General features: G+C 46.3%; 1 protein-coding gene across 1 annotated transcript in view; it reads left to right on the plus strand.

Moving 5' to 3' along the window:
• LOC102382057 (canalicular multispecific organic anion transporter 2) overlaps positions 1-22,970 on the plus strand; it is a 361,044-nt gene that overhangs the window by 108,844 nt on the left and 229,230 nt on the right. Inside the window, exons 3-4 of the mRNA XM_014518064.2 lie at positions 18,745-18,844; positions 19,736-19,869. Coding sequence (XP_014373550.1) covers positions 18,745-18,844; positions 19,736-19,869 — 234 coding nt within the window. The remainder of the gene's footprint in view (positions 1-18,744; positions 18,845-19,735; positions 19,870-22,970) is intronic.

Raw genomic sequence — 22,970 nt, forward strand, 5'->3', positions numbered from 1 at the left:
GGCAAGCCATCGAGGGCCGCATGGCAGGCAGCCAGGGGCAGATGTCTATTAATTTTCTAAATTATTTTAGGGGCCCCGCGGGCTGGATAAAATGGCCTGGTGGGCCGCATCCAGCCCGCAGGCTGCATTTTGCCCACCCCTGATTTATGGCCAGAGTTAAGCCCCACAGCTTGCCTACTTCTGTGCAGCCAGAGCAGACTGGTGGAGCAGTTCATGAGAAATGCTGGGCTTTCTCTTCAGCCAGCCCTCATAGCTCTAGTGCACTTGAATAGCTGCCGCTTAGAGGGTGGTTTGTCTAAGCAGACTCCAACATCTATCCGAACTAGTGGAGCTCAACTCTTGGCCTCTGGCATTTCTGACTGCCACTCCAGGTGGCATCTGGAAGACCAGAGATATAACAGCATTGAAACTAATGGCGGGGAGAAGGAGAAGAAGGGGGGAAAGTTCTCAAGTCTCAATGATCCAAGTAAATTTTTCCTAACCAAGGTCAGCCTGTCCTGTCTGATCATAGCAGGCATGATCTTCACCACTCAAGAAAGCCATGATTGCAGCAGATACATGTCTAGAGAGCTGTTTTTAATGGTAGCCACAGGATAAGCAAAAGAGACCACTTCTTGTCAAGTGTTGATGAAAGCGCTGATGCCAGTAACAGCTCAGGTCTGTGGGAGTACTGGGGAAGGTGGGAATGTCCTGCTTAGCGCACAGAAGTATCTTGAATAGCAAATAATCAGTGCTCTGCAGAAATAGATTGCATCACCATTGTTATCCAGCTGAACAGGACAATTGCATTGCAACTAACTGGAGGACTATCAAAATGGGATGAGGCAGTTAAGAACAAAATTGGGGTTCTGATTGCAAAATGAGAAGATCAGTTGAAGAGATGGAGGATTTCTCTTGAAAGCGTTTGACATTGGGAGTGACCAGAAGATCCTTGTGACATGCCCCAGCGGCCAACTTTTGAGAATGCAGCTTGGCCTTTGGGTGTCAGTGAAGGTGAGCCTTGAAAAATGGAAAAAGCTCCTAGGATGGATAAAGTTCTGGCAGAGGTATTTAGAGGCAGGAGATCCAATTCTATCGATGCCTTGAATGAACTCTTTGGTACAATTTGGAAAGGGGACAGTGCCCCCCATGAGTGGAAGGAAATGTCTCCTGGATAAATTCCTAACTAAAGACAATCTTCTGCCGAACAAGAGCTGGAAAGACATTATGCTTCACTCTATATTAATCAGACCTTTGGCAGGATTAATGGACACCCAGCTTAACGAGCAACAGCCTAACTTCATGAAACAAAAATCACATTTGCATCCTATAGCTTCCTTGAGAAAGGTCATTGACCCGATGATCTGTAAGCCCCTGACAATTATGAAACTATGAAACAGAGTATTGAATGCCAAGCAATGCTGGCCATGCACTTTATACTTTGAAAAAATATTTGATAACACGGACAGGGAAATTATTTGGAAGTCATTGGAATATTATGAAACTCTAGAAAAGATTGTTAAAGCCTTTTAGAGTGGATTTGAATGCATGGTATACCACAATATCAATAGACAAGGGTTTTTGTTGCCCTTTCTTCTGGTTATAACTGGATTTGGGGAGCTGTAAGTGGAAATGAAAAGTCAAGAATAGAATGGACAACATCATCTCAACACTTAAACGACCTAGACTTTGCGGTTGTAAATGATCTTATGGTCCAGCAGCTGTTAGATAGGACCCCCCCCCCCAAAAAAAAACAAAAAAACCCCCAAAAAACAACAAAAAACCTGGAAGAGGAAACTGAAAAAAATTCAGGTTGAAATGGGGATGTCATGGCAGGCAGCAATGAATAGCCTGCCTGCTGAAGAGGACCAGGACTTGACTTATCCCAGAAGTTTTGTGAGCTGCTCTAATGGCAATGAGAGAGATCTCCATGCCAAAATTAAGAAATCACAAGTCGTATTTAGTCTCCTGAACACAGTTTGGACGTTGAGGCAAATGCCACCGAGAGCCAAGCATAAGATCTTTAAAGCAAATGTGAAGCTGCTTTTATTATACTGAGTTGAAACATGGAAAAATAAAGGCTGATGAGAAGACTTTGGGTCTCCATAAATCAATATTTATGTAAAATTTTAGACATTAAATGGCTTGCCTGGTTACTTAGAATTACAAAGGCAAGACCCATTATGGGAACCCTTAAGAAAAAAAAATGGGAAATGGATTGTCTTTAAGGAAACTAGATGCTAATATTATGAGACAAGACCGGATGAAAAAACAAGGGAAAATGGATGGGTGGAGAGGAGGACTAAAGTGTGAGCTAAAAGTAACTGGTGAAACATTGAAGAATAAGCTATAAATGGGAGGCACTATGGTCATCCCTGAATAAATAGGATTAAATTAACCTCATTTAATTTAAACATTACAAGCCGAGTGAGGATGTAGAGGGTGTTTCCGGAGATACTTGTATTGTAGAATCCAGTGCTGGCGACCCAGGAGCTGGTATTTTTCCCCCCAAGTCACTGCTAAGCCAAAGCTACAACAGCATGCCACTTTGGGGATATTGTCCTGTGAAAGTGTCTTGCTTTTGGATGAGTCATAAACCCAAGGTCTTGACCCTGCGCAGTCATTAAAGAGGCTGCCATTCTTCTTGCCAGAGTAGAGTGCTCAGTGTTGCCAACTCTTGTCATTTTGATGGCTAGGCTGATATTTAGGGATGTTCTTAAAACACAGCTTCTCAAGTCTTGGGATTCAGTCAGACTCAGCTTTCATTTAAAAGAGTAAGATTTTTAACCCTCTTGAGAGTCAATTTAAAAATGTCAGTCCTAAGGCTTAAAAGCAGAAAGCAAATAAGCTGATTGAGCAAATGCTGGTTCCTCAAAGCCAAAATATTTCGGTGGAGAGGGGAACAGTTGAGTCTCAAAGAATTTTTCCATAATGTAAAATCTTTTGAACAACTTCAGGGTCATTGAAAGGTTTTATATAATTGTTTTAGATATATACATATATATTAAATGTGTAATATATATAATTGGTTAATATATATATGTTGCGCATTTCAATAACTTTGAAGTTGTTCAAAATATTATGTGTGTGTGTATGTATGTGCATGTGTGTATATGTATACGTATGTGTGTGTATATGTATGTATGTGCATGTATATGTATGTGTGTATATGTAATATGTATGTATGTGTGTGTATATGTATGTGCATGCGTGTGTGTTTGTGTGTATAAATATAACATTTGAAGCACAGGATTTCCAGTTTTCGAGTTCAAAATGTAAGTTAATAACTTTTTTATGCAATTAGAAAAGTAGAAGATTAACATCAAAAGGAAACGGGTAGAAATTACTGGAACAAAATGAATTATCTTTCAGATTTTCAGCATTCTTTTTTAGTCTTTGTCCTAATTCAGGGCTGGGAAAGGTTTTCTTGCTCTAGAAACCCCAAATTGATGTGTGCTGCAAATCTCATGATTCTTGAGTCTAAAGTCATGAATTTTGAACATTTGGAATTAGCAATGCTGACCCCTGGTGCATTGGCCAAGTTCTGATTTAATTTGCCAAGGTAAATTCCCCATGAAGACACCATTCTTCTTTAGTTCCTCACCTGAACAGCCAAGTTTGTTGCTCTGCACTGCTAAATGACTGCTGAATTACCCTTCAGAGATAGCTGCGTTTCAGTAATGTGAGGAAATTTTCCTGCGTATAGTCTGCATTCCAGGCAATAAGACTTTGGGAGAAAAAGGCATCCTTTATGTGTAAAAGATTATTACACTCTGAAACTTTTATTTCCTTCCATTAAAAGAGTCATTTTACCATTTAAAAAAATCACCTTGTTCTTCACAACTTGTCTTTGGCGGACTTTTTTTGTGCGATTTCCAGGGTTAAAGTGGCTTCTTTTAGGGGATTTCACATGGTTAGTTGTGGGCTGGTTGCCTCCCAAATAGAGACGCAAGAGGATCCTGCCCATGAATGGCACAGGGAAGCCAAGGATATGTTGCCCCAACTATGCGCAAAGGAAATAAAGATGAAATTTTAAAAACACCAGGATGAAAAATTGCCCTGTTCTGGCTTCTTAGGTCTAACTCTGAAGCTACTTCAATTAAAATAGCCTCCTGGGCCTCTTCACTGGAGATGAACCCGTTTTAAACCATTACAAAAATACGTAAGAGGCATGTCTTGGTGTGTTTTTATAGAAACAGGATGTTGGCTGTCTCACCTGTGCAAGGCTAGGGTGTAATGTCTTGTGTTGTGCCAAGGTTGATAGTAGTTTTCTGATGAGTTTAGATTATGGGTTGTAAAGAATGGTTTGGATAGGGATGATCCTGCCTCGGGTAGGGAGTTGGGCTAGATGCCCTCTGGAGGTCCCGTCCAGCCCCATGTCTGTAGGATCCTCCGATTCCCATTTTCAAGTCAGCACCTGGAATTACCTCTGGAGCAGCACCCGCAGTCAAATACAGAAGCCCCGATTGCAGGCACAGTCGACTGGATTCAGTGGGGTTGCATCATGTTAACTAACAGCAGAGTCTAAGTGTGTTTTTTATCAGTGGGTTTTATGGTTTGAAGCCAAGGGGCAGGTGTTATCAGGCGAGCAATTATAGAGCTGAGTAAACGGTGTCAGACTGGCCTATGAATATTGTTCAGATTACTGAGCTAATCTACTTCAGCCCCCAGCAGGGCTCCGCTTGTGCTTGCTTCCCAAGTGCAATCGCACTTTTACTAGCACACGTTCTTACACAAACTTCATGTTAAAATCTCATGCTTGACTTGGATGAATAATTGTTGAAACCTGACTCTGAGAGGTCCCCTCGCCCAGCCAAGGAGCCAAAATAAGATGGATGTGATCGAGTCACAACTATCCGAGATAGCGGGAGGAAGAATTTGGAAGACTCAGTGCAGTAAACTTGAAAAAAAATTGACCCAGGGGTCTAGTTCTGGTATATGTCTTTATAAATCAGTGTCTCTCTCTCAGAAATGGGGTTAAGGACACAGGTGCTTTTACAACATTGTTATGTCCCTTCCTTCTGGATCCCACACCAATTTGGCACCTATTCATCAGAGCAAGGTGAGAGCTCTAATTCGCATTGTTTAACAGCCCCAGAAAGGCCTCTGTTCCAGCTGAGAATTGCCAGACTCAATAGTGCTGTAGCCATACCCCTGTATGTCCCCGATTAATCCTCTAACCTAGGAAAGGTGGGCCCTTAGTCCCTTGTACGGAGTCATCTTCCCCTGTGAGACAGCTTTACAGCCCTCTTGCACTCTGAGAGCCAAAAGGCTGCAGGAGCAACCAGCGTCTGATCCGTCTTCGTTCGTCTTGGCTTGAACAAGTAAATTCAAGAGTTCTAAGACCTACTTGCCCAGTTTTAGCAAGGAGATGGAAAAAAGGGAAAGTTGCTAAATTACAAATGGTTCAACCAGCTGCAGATTGCACTGGAGGGGTCATTTCCCATTGCCAACCTGTTAAGATTATGCCTAGGAATAAAAGCCTGGATAGGCATTTTACAACTGTGGGGCAGAAGCTTAATGATCACCCCCTGAGCTTAATCTCTGGCAGCTCTAATCCGAGGGGATGTACAGCAGGTTACACCTTGGCCCCAAAGCAACATGGTGTAATCCAAGGTAGTAAATGGCTCTTGCAAACTAAATCTGAAACCAAGGTAACTGTGGCAGAAGCAGACGGAAGTGTAGACACCCGATTTCTCTTTCAAAGGAATACAGTAAAAAAAAAAAAAAAAATCCAATTAAATGTCCAGGATTTTGATAGGAATCCTCTAACCCGTCAGCTGGGCTTTACATTAAGAGCCGCTTCGTGTGTGTGGACCCATGCAGTCCGAGGAAGAGCTGAAAAGGGGGTTATTATTTCCATCTGTGAGGCAGATTAATTTTGAAGGACTTTTTCACTTTCCCCTTGAACCGCCCGAATTAATATTTTAGGATTTTAGTCATTTTTTCCCCCTTTTCAAAGGCCAAACCCTGGAAGTCCTATTATGCTCTTGTCAAAGGGACTATTTCTGGAATTGATGATATGAATGAAGCCTAAAACTCCATTCTCATTAACGTCTGCGGCTTATCCTAGTTTCACTCCTAAGCCGGTGGGTCTCACTGACACTGCAGGGAAAGGCTGTCATTTCAACCCAATTTTCATATCACATTTGCACAAAAATTCCAGGACTCAAAAAAAAAAACATTTTCTGTGCATTTGTCAAGCAACAGCCTCTGCTCCGAAGAGCTGGCACTTAGCTCAGCCCGCAGGAGATGAGCGCATATTCTCGGGCTGGAGTAGCATGGATTTGAGGGCCCCAGCTCAGTACCTGCTGCTCTCGTGTGCAAAGCACAGCAAAGCATCTGCGTGGAACCACAGCAAAGAGTTCAGAAGCCCCGCTCCCCCAGCTACAGAGGAATAGCTGTGGGCCTTCATGCCTGGAGCATTAGGAGGGATTTGGGATTGGCCTGTTTCCCAGAAAATAGGGAATGGATTGGAACAGAGGTGTCAGCACAGCCAACACATGGGCTAGATCCAAGTCTGCTTGATGTATTTTTGTGGCCTGCAAGGCACATTCAGGTTCTGCGGGCTCCCAGGTTTTGTTTCAAAATCAGAGCAAGTTTCTATTCCTCACATGGCAGAGAGAAATCTTGCAAGTGTGACCCCCCACCCTGTGTAAACTGATACAGGGATATCTTCCTGAGCCTGCAGGCAACCTATGGGAAGTGTAAATTCTCCTCCCCCATCCTTATTGATTTCCTTGGCATGTTTAATGTCGTAACCTAATGCTGGCACTTTAAATGTCAATATAATTATTTAATTGCTGATCATTATGTAGATAGGATGGGGAAAAGAGGTCAAAATATAGCACCTGCTGGGAGATTTTGAAGAGAAAGAAATAGAAGAGAGACCGCTGATCTAGCTGCTTCGAAGCCTTGCAACTGCAGTAGTAGTGTATTGTGAGTGCTCGTGAAACTAAATGCATGGGTAGGCACAGAGGGATCCGTTGACTATGGGTTGCTTTGTGAACGATTGTGACTTGTGAATTGATTGCTGAATTTAGAGGCACCCCCAAAATCCTGTTTGGTAGTGGTGCCTTTGAGCAACAGCTTTTCACATAATTCAATCACTGGTGAATTTGATCCAAACCTGTGAAACCAAATCGTACTGCAGATAACACAATATTCATCTGTTTTGATCATCTTAAGTAGGATAATGCTGCATAATTAAATCCTGAGTTCTTGCCTCTTAATTACGAAAGGTCAGATTTTTGCCAGCTATGCACAGGTTGGGTAGCATCTCTTTGAGAGCTGGGGCTGGCTGAAATTCTTTCAACAGCAAAGTGTTTTATTTAAAGGCCGTTTATTCTCCTCTTTCCCCACCTCCCACAACAAACTATTAACTATTTGGGCATTTTCATTTTTAATGGTTTGTTATTGATTTAATAGCAAGGAAATGTTATCAAAAGCATTCCCAAAATTTTAACACACGGCAGGTTTTGAATGTACCAACATCTATAAATAATGCTCTTAATGCAATGGGGTTTTTCAAAAACAATTTGTAAAAACCGCTTTAAAAAAAGAGGAGAAAGTGGGGTTACTTTTGAATCCTGTGACTTAAGACAGCTTTTGAAATGGGTTATCTTTTATTGAGCACTGTTAGAGCAGCCCAGTTGAGTCCAGCTGGACTATTTGCTGGGCACAAGGCTAGTCAACCTGAATTAGGGCAAGGAGTGTAGGATCCCAAAGGAGGAGTGAGTGCAGTCGAAGTTTGGGTGCTTCACACAAGACTGCTCGACTAGAAGCACACAGGACATTACCCAGTGTCTCTCACCCTCAGGCCGGCATTTTTGAAAAGGGTCCCCAACATTTGCATGCCCAGCTTGCAATACCTTAGCCTGATTCCTAGGGAAACTGAAGCCCTGCAATTCCAGATGACTTCGGTTAGTTTGAGGTATGCATAGCAGTAGCAATACTGGATCAGTGACCCACCTGGTCCTGCATCCTGTTTCTACTAGGGTTGGGACAGATATTGCATAAACCGGTTTAACCCAAATCGGTTAAGTCTGATACTACATTCAACCAGGTTTATCTCAAACTGGTTTCAGCCATTTTCAAACTGGTTTACGTGCACTGAACGTTGTTCTGTTACAGGTTTAAACCACTTATACTGGTTTATACGTAATGTCTGTCCCTAGCCCTAGTGTTCAGTACTGGACGTTCAGAGGAAAGTACATCTCTGAATATCAGGACCTTGGTATCTCGGGTCTCATCCAGATTTGTTTAGATTTTTCTCTTAGGCTTTCAAACAGACAGAGTGCGTCCATCCTATGTCGTGCCATTCTGAAACTCCAGCTGGAGGTCCCGAGGGGAACATTAGTTACCGCTTTGAGGGTTTTAGTCTGTAAAATGGACAGATTTCAGATGGATGACAGGTCGGGAGGGAGGCTGGGGGGTCGGCTGAGGCATTTACAGGAGGGTTTACAGCAATGGGATTGCGGTCTGTTGTCTGCAACACCATCGCTGTGTCTCTGCCGGGATCCCTCTCCCGTCTAGTCCAGTGCAACTCGCAACTTTCTTCTCATTTCTCATCAGTGAGAGAAGAGAATCGGTCCCGAAGACCCCAGAGACTGTGAGCCAGCCACTTGGAGGGTGAGCTTGCTTCAGGGAGTGGTTGCGAGGGAAGCTCAAGTCCTTGTGAACAGTTATTTTATGAAGCATTAACTGAGCTTAGTGCTACCCAAGACACGTAGGAAGACACGGTCCTTTCCCTAGGGAGATTACAGTACATGGCCAGATTCACTGGGACGTTCCAGCTGCTTTGTGTCACTCCAGTGATGTGAACCCAGCTTAAACCAGCTAGTTAAACTGGGTTTATGGCTGCTTCGCATCGCCAGAGTAGCACAAAGCTGGCAGAGCATACTGATGAATTCAGCCCAAAATATTTAGACCTCTTTGCTGAGCCTGTCACTCAGGGACTGGCAAAATCTCTTCAGTGCTCCCCAAACCCCATCTTCTTCCTACACTGCCAAAGCAGCAGCAGAGAGAAAAATTCAATAAGCACCTTCTCTTGCTAATTGAAGAGTTTTCCTTTGTCAGCCACTCGGCTCCAACACCGGCAGGTACAAAGCAGTAACCACCAGCACTTTGTCTGTCTCTGAAAATCCCATTAGCAGAAGAAAGAGCTGGAAGTTTCATTCAGCTGAAAAAATAATAACAACCCGCCCCTTCTGATCCATCAGCTGTACATTAACATATCACCCTGAGCAATAGCAGATCCCCTCTCCTGCCTCCGCCCCAGGAATATGTAAACAGGGGGAAGTGTCACATGAGACAGAAGGGTATTTGCTTCGGGGAGCGATATGTTGGTAAATAGGTCTGCAGATAAAATTGGAAAGTAAAAACGCCATTGGCAAATAAAATCCTGTCCCACCCTTCCTCACCCCATTGTATTTTTCTTCCTGAAAACTGTTTTTCACTGCAAAAGTGCACATGGCTACTGAGATTTTGAGTGCATCCTAGAAAGAGAAGAACAAGGCATGCCTGCACCTTTGGACTGGTGACAAATAAACTGCCGCCAGAGATGTGGCAAAGGATGGTGCTTCAGCCTGCTTGGCAGAGAAGTGGGAAGCAGTGGGGAAAAATCATGAAGAAGGACTTTTGAATGAATGTTTTGGGCCCAGGGTGGTGGGTATTTGTAGATTCAGGTCACAGGGGTATGCATTGATTGGTGTTCATGCGTGTATGTATGCATGGCCCTGGGCCTGTCTGGCTTGAGGAAATGTAAACTTGGATCCATGTCATGCATGTGGTTTCGGGTATGTGTAGGTTCAGTGGCATGGGAAGCATGTGGGCTTGGGATTGAAAGGTGCCTGTGGCATTTGTGTGCATAAGAGGATGCTCCTATGCATACACATAATGATGCTAAGCAGCATCTACAGCGTCGATGGCTTTGCAAGTACTGAGGCTGGCTTTGCATGAGTGCTCAAGTCAGGGGAGAAGGTCCTCTCACTGCTTACCTCTGCATTAGCTCCAGCTTACTACAGTGGCCCTTAGGCCTCCGGAGAAGAATTCAGCCTGAATCCGCTGGGATTCTTCCTGGTGGGGGGAGTTGGCTTTAGACACAGAATTCAGGATTTCTGGTTTCCCTGTCCAGTGCTCTGCTGCTGGACATGACCTCCAAGGCACATGTTTGTGGTGTGTTTGTTTGCAAAGCATTTCCTTATCCCTGCATGGAAGGTGTTACAGTGGTGCAACATGTTCTAACACCTCCGCCTGGGGTCTAAGAGCTGCACCTGGAGCCTGTGTGGTTTAAGTGATGTTGGTAATATTAGTAAAGAGGTAGTCGCTGTCCTTTTTGCAGCAATAGTGACAGGGGAGCAGGAATTGCCTGCATGGTGACTGCAGCTCTTATCACACCTGGCTGCTTTGCCTCGCTGCCATGTGACTGTTCAAGACAACAGGGGAGGAAGCCACAAGTCTAGTTCTAGCATCATGGCCCAGGAAGGAGAGGGGCTGCTAAGGGGAATGGAGGGGGATCCCCCCGTCATCTGCATTCGGCAATCTAATTGCAGTGCGCAGTATGGGCATTTCTCCACGCCACGACCTTTTCCATTTACGCCGCTGCAACTGCGTTCCTGTTTGCACGATCATGATTTCCCACTGCTTTAAATGTCTTTTCAGTGCATTAAAATAACACTGCTCGAACATGTTTTATTTTGCATCTCCGCCACTTACCTGGCCCTATCTATAGATTCGTGTCGTTCAAACAGTAAACTACTCAAAGACTTGTAATTACTCTCCTTCGCCACCTGGTGTTGCTTTGGAGCCAGTTGCCCCACCCAAGGGGAAGGTGATGCTTTGACAGGCTGTGGCAGATGTGGGCAAAATGTGGCCTGGGGGCTGGATGCAGCCTCCCAGGCTATTCTATCCAGCCCGTGGGGCCCCTAAAAAATTTAGGAAATGAATATTAACCTGCCCTGGGCTGCCTGTCATGCAGCGCTCAATGGCTTGCCAAAACTCAGTAGGCGACCCTCTGCCCAAAATAATTGCCCGTCCCTGGTGTGGGTTGCTCACTCGAATAAGATCCCTTTTTCTTCCCACTGGGGCTACCAATTCAGTCCAAGGCTCTCCAAACCTCTGCATTGAGGCATCCTTCTCTGGTTCTCAGTTCTCCCATGCCACTGAGTAGCAGCCATCCCTGTAGCAGCTAGGGGTGAGCGAGTTCATAATGGTCCCTTGGACTTGGATCTCATTGCAACAGATTGACTCTGGACCCGTGAGTCACCAATTGCCAGCGATATGATGGCAGTTAATGCAGAGATATGATGGCAGTGCCTTATTCGCAAGAGACTTGTATGGTTATAGCTGATGGACCCAGGCTCTAGCGTGGGCTCCTTCCTGGTATGTGTGTGTGATTTCTCAGCCAACTAACTGTGTTTCACTGCATATGGATTCCTTACAAATACCTCCTTTAGAAAAGTGCCACCAGATTTGGGATGCTCATTGTTTCTGTGAAATCGAGCAGAAAAGTTCACAAACAAGCTGCTGCCTCCCTCCCGACTCTCTACAGCTCGCGGCTTCTGTTCAGCAGAGCCGGGCGTGCAGGTTGCTCTCCTGCGTGTGATCCTGTGCCTACGCTCCAGAGGTGCTCCAGGGAAAGAGAGAGAAGGCGAAGGACCCTTACCTTCAGGACTGTGTTTAGGGCAAGTCGAGGCAGGATACCTGAGGTCCGGGGCCCTTGTTTGATAGCTCCTCGTAGGAGCAGTAAGTCTGAGGCCAAGCATTAGGCAGCCCCTAACTGGGCTGCTGCTCTTCAGAGGACTGGAGTGAGCTGCCAGGGTGATGAATGTGTTTGAATGTATTTGGGCCTCTGGGAAGCTCAAGAGGGGGCAACACTGGCAGGGAGAAAGCTGGAAAGGGGACTGAATGAGGGGGAAGAGTCTACTGGGGGAAACAGGTGCTGTCTTTAGCTTTTATATGTACACACGTGTGGGTGGGTGTGTGCAGAGGTGCTGCCTTGTGTGCCCCTGTTGGGTGCATCTCCAGATGTTGGCCCGGCTGTGTTTGGAAAGTGGGAATGCCAGAAGCCACTTGCGGAGCAGTTGTCCCACCACCTAATCAGCTTGGTTCAGATCAGAGGCAGCACAGGAGCCCAGGCGCTTTACCGAGATAACACTGTTTTATCCCCCCAGCCAGAGCCCTGGAGGACTCGAATCCCAGCACTCGCTGGCTATGATGTCTGTCCCCCCTACCTTTTGTACAGCGCTTTGCGTAGTTTATCTAATCCTTCAGGACCTGCTTAGCAACCTGACAATGGGCTCAGCTCTGCCAAGCTCTCCGACAGGGATTCGGCACGCATCCGTCGAGAAAACAAAAAACAAGCGAGTTGGCGACCCTGGTAAAAGGCTGCCTTTATTCCTTCATGCAAGGATGAGCCACTGCTAGAGAAGAGCCCGCACAAATCCACAGTGGGGTGGTTTAAAAAGGATTCGGTGTCTGTCTTTCCCTCCCCTTTTCTCCTCCCTTGTGTCAAATGGTGAAAAGAAAATTTGCTGGGAGAAAACGAATGCCAAGAATACTCCCCGCTCTCCTCCCAAGCTCGGAGAAAGAGTCCCTTCCCTCCGTTCTCTCGATGCCTGTCAACGCCAAAAGGCAGCCTTCAGTACTGCTCTGCCCTGCAGAGCAAACCGAGTCTGGGGAAACTGGACTAGAGAGCAGGGAGCTCCCCAGTTTTTCTTTCTTTTTCCAAGGGAACGTTATTCTAAAAATATCTACCAAGCCTGTGGGTTTGGTTCAGTTTGACGGAGGTGTGCTAAAGGACAACATGCAATGCACTTCTGTTTTCTCCTGCCCACCAACTCCTCTACCACCTCTTCTGCTATATATAATCATGTCTTGTAAGCCCGCCACGACCCTTTGAGTCAGTTAGGGGGAATCGTCCTTCCCAGATGACCCTGTAGCCAAAGCCAAGCCATGGTGAGCTGTAGGGAAGAAGAGGTAAGAATTGACCTTGCATGTGTAGTTGCCCTCCTCCATTGAAGGCTCAGTGTTGGAGCTTATCTTTTCTTGGCTCAAACCTCATTGCTTCCCTCTCTCTTTCTGGGGCCTTAGGCTGGCATTAGAGGGACACGTGTACTCCTGAGAACTTACACCTGATGTAAGTTCTCCCAGCCTGCGCAGGAGCTCTTGGCCCTCGAGCAGTTTGTTTGCAGGGAAAGGAAGGTAAAGCAGTGCTTCGTGCCATCTAGTGTCATTACTTCTGGCTTCCTGCAGTCAGCAGCCACTTGGCCTGTTGCACTGAAGGCTCAGTGGGTAATTAGCTAGGACATGCTTAATTATAAGAGAATGTAGTTGGCCTAGACTTTCCTTTAAGGAGTCAGCATCTCACCTGCCCACGCAGGGGTGTTCAGACTACGGGTCATCTTACTTAAGTAAACTTGAGTAAACTTCAGGGGGTGATACCTCAGGCTAAACGCTGATATACTGCTTGGAGCTGTGGCCTCCATGGACTGCAGAAGGCTTTTTCTGCACATACCCTCCCCACTCTGCCATCCCTTTGGTTGCTTCAGTACAATTTCTTTAATGCAGGGTTTTTTTGACTACCTGTGATTTAACTTTTTTAATCAGATTTGCATGTGAAAGCCTCACGTGTTCCCTCCTAACACGCCACACTCATGAATCAGACCCTTGTGCATAATGCTGTCAAGGAGAGGGTGCTTTGAAGTGATTCAGCAAGGGAAGCAGCTGTGGATGGTGAAAGCCTGGCAGCTCTTAAGTGGCCTTGCTGTGGTCCGAGATAGGAGGGGCCAAGCTCTCTGTGGCCGGCTACAAATGAGTTCCCAGTTGAACTGTTCTGTAGGGTTCCCCTGTAACCCCCTAGCAAGCCCCTCCAGGTGGCACTAAAAAGACCAAACATTGATTTGGATCCAGAACACCATCTGCTGAATAGGAATTCACAGCAAGCCGTGTGTAACTGTAGCCAACATGTTCACTAAAGCTGTGGTCCTGCTGTCACCGTCCTGCCATCACATGCTCGGAGAGATGATACCAGCAGCTTTCTAGGGAGTGCTTAGTCAATATACAGATGTGCCGCACATCCAAGAATTGCCTGAATAGGTCTGTCAATCGATTGTCTAACTCTCTGCGACACAGGGAATTTCAGGCAGAGAGATGCCATTGCTGAGCAGATGCATGGTCCTCCCAGTGTAGTATAAAGTCTGAAATGAGGGCTAGATTCTGAGCCACGCATGCACAGCGAGTAATTTCTTTACTCCAGAGTAGCTCCAGTGACTTAGTTGGATCAGTCATGGGGGGGTCACCTGAATACCTGCCATTTGCAGTATAAGAAGTTGTGCAAGATTTGCATTTAAGTAGCAGACCTAATAAAGCTAGTTGCTTCTCTGCGCTCTTCTCTGTGGACTGTGCAGGCAGCTTCCATCTGTGGGTACCTATAATACCTTCCTGCTTTAATTAGAGGAGCTGAAGCCTCTCCATAGGCACGCGGTGCCCATGCTGGCCAGATTCCATCTGCACTGCAGCCCCGACAAGATTTTTTAAATATTGCTTGATCTTGTGTATCTGCTGCTATCGTGCCCCGAGGCTTTTCTCTCTTTCTCTTTTGTTTGATCCAGTTTTAAGCCATCACTGTTTCTTGCTTCCTATCATTTATCAGTCAAAGGGAGGTGGAGAGAAACCCATGATAAATGCAGGCTGGCTGAGAAATAGAAAGTATCCATAGTGAAATATGGTGATGCTGAGAGGCTCCAGCTGGGGCCAATGCCCCACTGTGCCAGGTGCTGTACAGGCAAAGGATGAACAATGTAAATAGATGAAGGAGCTGCTGACATCCCATTTTACAGCTGGTGAGGTGGGGTGAGTGAGGCACAGATAGGTCAAATGACTTTTTCAAGGTCACACCAAGTGCCTGTGGCAGAGACCAAAATTGACTGCAGATCTTCCGAGCCCCAACTGTTAGCTGCCTTTCTTTAAGGTAGGTCCTCCGACAAGGCGACTGTCCCCTCCTCCCCCGATCAGGATGGTTTACTGAGGACAACAGGAGTCCTTTCTCCTCTGTACTGCAACAGGGAGCTGTACAGATGAGCCTTTGCTTACAGCTGCTGCTCTTGCCCAGGGTGCTACAGCAAAGGATGCCCTTTTGGACCTTGCAAGTGGGCAGAAGGGAAACGGGGGGGGTGGTGAAGTTCACCACAGTGGGGAAAAGCAGCAGCAGAGTCACCAAGTGGAAATGGCACCAAATGTAGCTACCCTCCCTCTGCGAAAAGGAGCTAGTGTGGCGTCTGCTGACCCTCAACCAGTCACGGAAGCCAAAGATCCCATATACGCACCAAATAACTGCCAGCGGGATCAGCAGCACCACTGAATCCTGCCTCCCGATTGACATTTCACCAGTGCAAGACCTGCACCCATCTCTGATAGCATTTTCCACTGCCAGGAAAGACTAGAGCAGGCACTGCTTGTTTGCAGAAGCTCCTGCCTGTCCGTCTGTCCGTCCGTCTAGCTTTCCAGGTTCTTATACCACGAAGGATACGACTTTTGAGTGCTCCTGATCCCGTGTTGAGCATTTTGCACAGCTCGTCTGAAACGCACGTTCTGTTTCCAGTTTGGGATCTTAAACACTTAAATTTTTTTTATTCTTTATTTTCTTAAAGGCTTTGCAGTTCATCACTGGCAGAGCCGGGGAAGTTGCTGGCTCCGCAGATGGATGCCGTCCAACCCAGTTGAGTTCAGGGAACACCCGCAGTCCGAAGGCCATTGCCTCCGAAAGCGTTGCCCCCTCCTCTGCGCTGTGTGCATGCCCCCACAGGACTATATTTGGGATAAATATTCCAGGCCATCGCCACAACCTGACAGTTGGAATTTCTTTTCCGATACCATGTAAACACTCCTTCAAAATAAAAGATCCAGATTCCCAGCTTGCAAATGTTGACTCAACCCTGTGCGATTAAACAGGAATCAATGTCCGAATGCCCTCCACCTATGAACATCTGCGGGTCCCATTCACAAGGCTGCTGGTTTTCTGTAATCTTTTAACCTGTTCAAGGTATTTAAGTATACAGCAGGGACTCCAAAACTTTACCCGACTCATTGGCTGCCGTGGAGATTTGTGATGTTCACAAGGGCTACGCTGACTTGATGCAGAATAGAGGAGCGGGACATGGGAATGAGCAAGGTGGTGCATTCCGCGTAGGGACCTGTAGTCTGCAGGTGGCAGGCATCTGCATCGAAGTCGAGGGAGGCCACAGGTTGGGTAGCTGAGCAGCTGCAGCCCTGGGCACTGTGGACACCTGCACGGCTGTCTTGTCCAGCAGGTTCCAGGTGATTCTGCTTTCCAGGGTTTGGGGAGCCTTAAGGTGATTAGGAGCTCAGGTAATCAAGAGACAACCCAGCTGTAGAGAAGAGCTACTTGATGCAAAGCAGGTACAGTCTCAGCTACTTGATGCAAAGCAGGTACAGTCTCGGCCTTCGTCAGTGGTAATTGAACCTAGGGTACCCAGCACCAAAAGCCCAACTTTCTTCTGCTTCGGTAAAGAAGCCCCTGTTGTAGCTCTCCACAAGTGGGAGGCTTTCTCTTTGGGGCCGACCACTCAGCCAAACAAGGACTTTTGTCCAGATCTTTATGAATGTCACAGTTTCTCCCTCTGCCTCCTCCCCTTTCTCTTGCCCTGTTTGGCTGGCCCGCTTTTGGGAAGCCAAGCTGCTTACTCGTTTCTTTTCTCTGCTTCTTCAGCCTCTCGCATGCAGCCTTTGGGGCATAGCTTCCTCTGCTCGCCCATTCAGTTAACTGGGGTTTGGCTTATAGCTGCTTCTGCTAATGGGAAAATGCTATATGGCCAAGTCTGCGTTCTGTAACTGCACCACCCGCTCCGCCTGTCCCAAAGCTATTTACTCACTTCAGAGAAGTGCTGGGACACCGGCATTAAACGCTGAAAAGATCCTGCAGTGCGGATGTATTGTAAACACAGCCGGAGAGGTATGTTTTTCTCGCGCGGCGCTTTAGCACCGTACAAAGGAACAGTTAGGGTCAGACACCTCAAGAATGTGCTAGAGTTGAACAAAACTCCTTGAGGCCACCATGTTGCGACTAGAGAAATAAGTGAGATCTCAAAACATTGTGAGTGCGAGTGTAACAGTCTGGCTATGGCAGTTTGCCGTTTCCCTTGTGTCTACAGATTGAATCTGGGAAACATCCTGGAGAAGAGGCCAACCCTAAGGCATCTCTCTTCAAAGGGGAGGAGAACCTGGTGCTAATGTGAAACGGGAATGCTAGAGTTGCATCTAACTGATCCCTTTCTCTTTTTTTGTTGTTGCATGCCTTTGTGTCCGCCTAGGCTTGAAAACATTGGGAATGCCCACTAGAGGGACACAGAGAAATTCCTTTTGTTCAGTTCCAGGTACCAAACTTCTTTATGTGGATTTGTTGCTGATTCTCCTGGCTGCAAAAGTCATGGCTTTTGTGTCAATCTATCCCGCTACAGCTCAGATATTTAATAATCCTTCTACTCTGTGGCAAGCTGGGGGGGCTTGTGCCCCTTGGAGTCTACTTAACCTTACAGTCGGTTAATGTTTCAACCCATGCTAATTTGGATTGGGAATGAAGAGCAGCATCATTTGTTCAGGGAAAATGCCCCTAGGATGGGTCACAACATAGTTAATAGAAAATTAATGTGCTCTTAATGTGTCATTCTGGAAAGTGCTAGGAAGTGACATTTTTCTGGTCCTCCCCCCCACTCAAAAGTTTTACATTGTTCTGTTGATTTGGTTGTGTAATGTGTGGTGCCAGCACACCAAAATAATGCTGTAGCTGCTGTATTCAGCATAGTTTCTTAAACGTTATAGTCATATTCTAGTCAAGACACCATGGGGAAAACATGCTATCATTTTGTCATGCAGGTACCAAAATAAAAAGATAATGGTTCACAGAGTGCAGGATTCCTGTAAGAAACCAGATAGAGACCATTTTGAAGGCAGAATTCAGTGATTGCTCAAACCTTAAGCATGTGCTTTAACTTGAGCACTTGCTTAAGTGCTTTGTTGCCTTGGGAAGAAGCTTTAAAGAAGGCATATTCAGAAGTTGGGTGTCCCCCCGACCAAGGTCTAATGTCCTGGAAAAAATTCTGTTCCAATTGCCAGCTGGGACTAAAAAAACCCTAAAGAATCAGCCCCCTAGACTCCTTCCCAGGTTTTACATGAGACTCAAAGCAGGTTAGGAAGGGACCTTGAGAGTATTAGGGAGCAATGCATAATTCCCCTCCAGTGCTTGTGTGTTCAGTAAGGCTTTTCCTTGATGGTGACACTCCCACAAGGATTCTTGTCTCATACAGATCCCCTTTTCCCAGACACAGCATCTGAGTCAATCAGATAAGTTTGCTGGCAACAGCAAAATATTGGTACCAGGCTCTGGGATCAAGGGGAGAATTTTAGTAAGGATGGGAGTGGCTGTCTTGAAAAAGAGCAACCTTGGGAACCCCTAGATTGAAAAAGGGATTGTGTCTCTGGCCAAGCTAGTATCACTTCCTTCATTATCATCTTCTTCCATAAAATTGGGGTTAAGATGGTGACCTCCTTTATAAAGCTCATTGGGGTACACAGGTGGCAAATCTCAGAGAAGAGCTGGATTTCATTATTATTTCCTGTTTGTGCCTTGGCTTCCTTAATCCCGGCGGGTGAGAAGGATGGGTTGAGTCCTCCTAGGTCCTTCCCAGCTTCTGCTCGGAAAGGGCTGTTGGTTTCCTTGACTGAGCTCCTATGTACCTGGTTCGAAAGGGTCAGCATGCTGGTGATTCTCCTGAACTGTGTGACGCTGGGCATGTTCCACCCCTGTGAAGATACTGCCTGTGGCTCCCCACGCTGCAGGATTCTCCAGGTATGGACCTTTCCTCGCTGACTGTTTCTAATTGAATGGAGGCCTTGGAAGTGCCTTGGAAGGTTTCCCACTTGTCAGTGTTCAGAAGCATTGTTAGGTTTGCAAAAGGAAAAGCCCCATTTCTGTTCACAGATGCAGAGAGAGAAAATGAGCGTGATCCACGCGATACCAAAATTCACTTCTGCCCATGTGTAAAAATGCCCTAAGAGCCTTTACGAGCCTGGGCTGTTGCCTACACTGAGGATTTCAGGTGTCAGAGGGCTGTCATGCCAGCGTGTGTGCACTGGTGCAAACTCTTGATGTCAGGCAAGGCCACTGTCCTAATGAAACTTAAACCTTCTGGAGGACAGTAGGACTTTTGAAAAGAGCTGGGTTATAGTTTAGGCATAATTTAAAATACTCCCTCACCCCAAAGTGTTGGTTCCTTCTCTTTAGGACTGGAGGCCCATTGATTGAACTGTGTGCAGGGAGGTGCACCGTTGCTATCTGAGCTGTACCCATTTGTGAACTTAGACCTCAGCATCATTAGTCAGAGCTTCATAAGAAGACTCATTGACTTTAGTGGGCTTTGGATCAGGTCCTCAGTACCTTCCATCAGCCCTACTAATTTCAGAAACAGCAGTTGAGGGAAGTTGCTGGGGAATCTTCCTTGAGCTCAGTATACAATATAAAGTCATCTCCTCCCAAAGTCTCTCTTCTGCCTGGGTCTATATTGCTCCGTTTGGGCCATCACGGATCAGGAGACTCATGCTTGTACCCATGTAGCATGTTCTTCTCTTTATCGCAGTGAGGCAGACTTCCATTTTTCTTTTTCTTTTTTGCCGTGCTGTAGTTCAGGGGGTGGGCACAGCTGTTTTTCTTCTGAACTCATTTTGCTGCTTTGTTTTCTAGAGCTTCGATGACTTCATCTTTGCCTTCTTTGCTGTGGAAATGATAGTCAAGATGATTGCACTAGGGATCTTTGGGAAGAAGTGCTACTTGGGAGACACGTGGAACCGCCTGGATTTTTTCATCGTCATAGCCGGGTAAGTCAGGAAAGCTACGGGAGACTGGAAGTTGGTGCTGTAGGCAGCCCTCAGTGACAATCTGCTGCACCGTTTGGCTAGCTTTGTCTCAGAGGACAAAGAAAGCCCACGTTGGTTAATGCTAAGGCCCAACTATTTCTAACATGTGCTAGGATGATTGTGGTTATCAGTTTTTCTTTTCCCAGCGGGGACAGCGTCCTAGACTGTAGCTAGAACAAGAGGCCGCTGGCAGCTTCTCTCCTGCAGTGCATCATACAAGACATCGTCTTTTCCCCTGAATTTTCACGTTCCTGCTACCTCCTTACTCTGCATCTGCCTGGTAACTAGGACAATTGCAACCAGCTGTGGCAGTGCTAGTGTTAAGTTTACAGACAGCAGCAACAAAAGAGAGAGTGGAGGAATGTTACAGAAACGGTTTGCCTTTGTTCTCCGCCAGCCTGTGTGTTTTCCATACTGTAAGATCTCTCGCTCAGCAGCTCTGGGCGGACTCAGCTGGCACTCAGCTAAACTATTTTTCTGGCTCCAGAAATATTGGTAGTTTCAGTTTCATGCAGATTGCCCAAATGGATGAGGTTTCAGCAGCTCGTTTAAAGCAAGGGCCTGGGTTCCAAGAAGAATATTTCAGTGAAATGTGCGTGATTGCCCTTTTTTATTGTTGAGGGAAAGCAACCAAGTTTGCCTTTCATGAGTGTTTTCCTTTCAGAGGCACCTGGTTTAAATTAAAGGCTCCTCTAGCACCCGAGAATCCCCTGGCCGTGGCTGGAAATCCACATGAAAAGTTCCTGGGCCACAGCCAAAGAGTTGAGTTTCCTTGACACATTAAATGCTCAGAGGCCCTTGCCTCACCTCCCTGCTCACTCGGAGAGCCCAAAGACATTTGGGAATCTGGCAATTTTTTCCCCCTTCCATTATGTGTATAATTAACCGGAATTTCCTGGAATGGATTGGAGGATCCTAGAAATAAACCACAACTGCGTCATTTCCCAGGTTGGGCAGTTGGCAGCGAGCTCGCTGGCTACTAGAAGAGAGCTGTGTGTTTGCGCTTGGTGCATGATCCATCGCTGCGTCTCCTTGCCCTGCCCAAGTTGATAGCACAAGTACGTGCAGGTGAGCGCGGGCTGCTGGTAGAGGCTAGGGGAACACGGTGATGAATCTGAAAGTCAACCGATCTTGTGCCATGTGCAATTAGACCCTGGAGCTCCCTGCCACAGGATGTCATTGAAGCCAGTAAGTTTCCGAGATCAAAAAAAAAAAAGGGATTGGACTCCGATATGGAGCACACAACTATTCAGATATTAGCAAATGAAGAAAAAACATTTGGCAAGAGATGTTGTGCTTCGGGGTTTAAGCCAGCTCTAACTGCCAGAGGTAGGGGTTTTCTTGCACTTCCTTCTGGAGTATCTTTTCCTGGGCACTGTCACTGGCCCCAGAGGCAGCTACTGGAGACATGGAGCCTGGGTCAGATCCTATGTGCAATATAAAAAAAACCCACTGGATTGTAACAAAGTCCTCCAGCACAGTTGTTCTTGTCATCTGGATGGGCCCTTATGAGTGTGAATTCTTAGTGCAGGGCTGCCATAGGAAAATACTCTCATGTTGGCCACCAGGACAGGTGCTTGTGTTGGATAAATAGATAAATACTACCCGGACAGGTCAGAGCTGAATAAATAGATACTACATAGTTGGTGAGGTGGCTTCCTGGATGTTCATCTGTCACAAAAAGAGATCCTACACGTTCCCCTCGAGAGACTCATGGTGTTGAAGTAAGCACAAGATCAGAACCTGAGAGTTTTAGGAGGTCACTGGGACCCTGGAAAAAAAGGGGGAGGGTGCAGTAAAGTCTTCCTTGCAGCTTGCCTGGGGCTTGTTTTACACTTGTGTTTATTTCTAAACTTCTGGAGGTAAAACATAATTTTGTCTGAGCCCCATTCTGCCTTAATTTACATGAATAAGGCCCCCCAAAAGTGTCCTACCAAGTGTAGCTGAAGATACAATCTGGCCTCTTATAAAAATCCCCCGGCTACCTACATTCTTTTCCTGTAAGTTCCCATTACCTAGGACAGCGAAGGGAGAAAATTGCAGAGACTATTTGCGCACACACCTTGGCCAAAGCATTTACACGCTTTTTGCCAGCGTAAGTATAAGTCCTTGAAAATTGGTGGGGCTTCATCTAAAGCCCGCTGGAGTCATTGGGAGTCTTTCCACAGTCTTCAAATCAAGCTAGCTTGGTGATTTTCTTGGTGTTTGGGCTTTTTAGGGTGGGGCCTGTCAAAGGGAGATTTTTGTTCAACGTTTTTTCTTAATTTTAACAATGCGAGGTGACATCAAAGGGGAAATTAGGTGTGAGCAAACCTACCAGTTGAACGGGGATGGGACCATGCAGGTTCTATGTCATTTACTTAATAAGCATAGTTGGAGGTAGTGTAGATCAGTGGTTTGAGCACTGGGTGCTTCTCCTAGCTGGGCCACCAACTCTCTGTGGGATCAGGGGCAAATCGCTAATGCTCCCTGTGCCTTTCTCTCCTCTCACCCGTTGTCTGTCTGGTGTATTCGTATTGCAAGATCATCGGCGCTGGGGCCATCTCGTATGCGTGTTTTTTCCAGAGCTTGGCATTCAAGGGCTCTGGTCTCTGCTGGGACCTGCAGGTGCCCTGGCAATATAAACAGCATCATAAACCAGTGGATCCAGGATCTCAAACTGAAGAGGAAAATCATCTGCCAAGATCATGGTTTGGGCACTCCAGTTTGCATTTAATTACCCAAGTAGTCCCTTTCTTTTGTGGCCACCATAAAAAAGAAAACAAAAAGAGTATTATCTTCTTCAAGACACACACACGGCAGCATAGATACTGGTGCAGAACACCCGCCTTTTATTCCCCCAATTCCCAGGCTTTGTTAGCACACATGGGGCATCTGCTGCAGAGGTTTTGCAGCCTTGCAGTTTGACCAGCTTCATGACTCCTGCCAGGTCAGCTTTCCCTCTTGCTAAATGATTGCTCTTTTCTTTATGTGCATGAACTGTTCCCATCTGGGCTCTGTCAAAACCAATTCAGCTGACAAAGGATCGAACTAACTTTAAATACAAAGCAGGATATCTCTTT

The sequence above is a fragment of the Alligator sinensis genome, unplaced genomic scaffold (assembly GCF_000455745.1).
Source record: "Alligator sinensis unplaced genomic scaffold, ASM45574v1 scaffold876_1, whole genome shotgun sequence".
Taxonomy (NCBI): domain Eukaryota; kingdom Metazoa; phylum Chordata; order Crocodylia; family Alligatoridae; genus Alligator; species Alligator sinensis.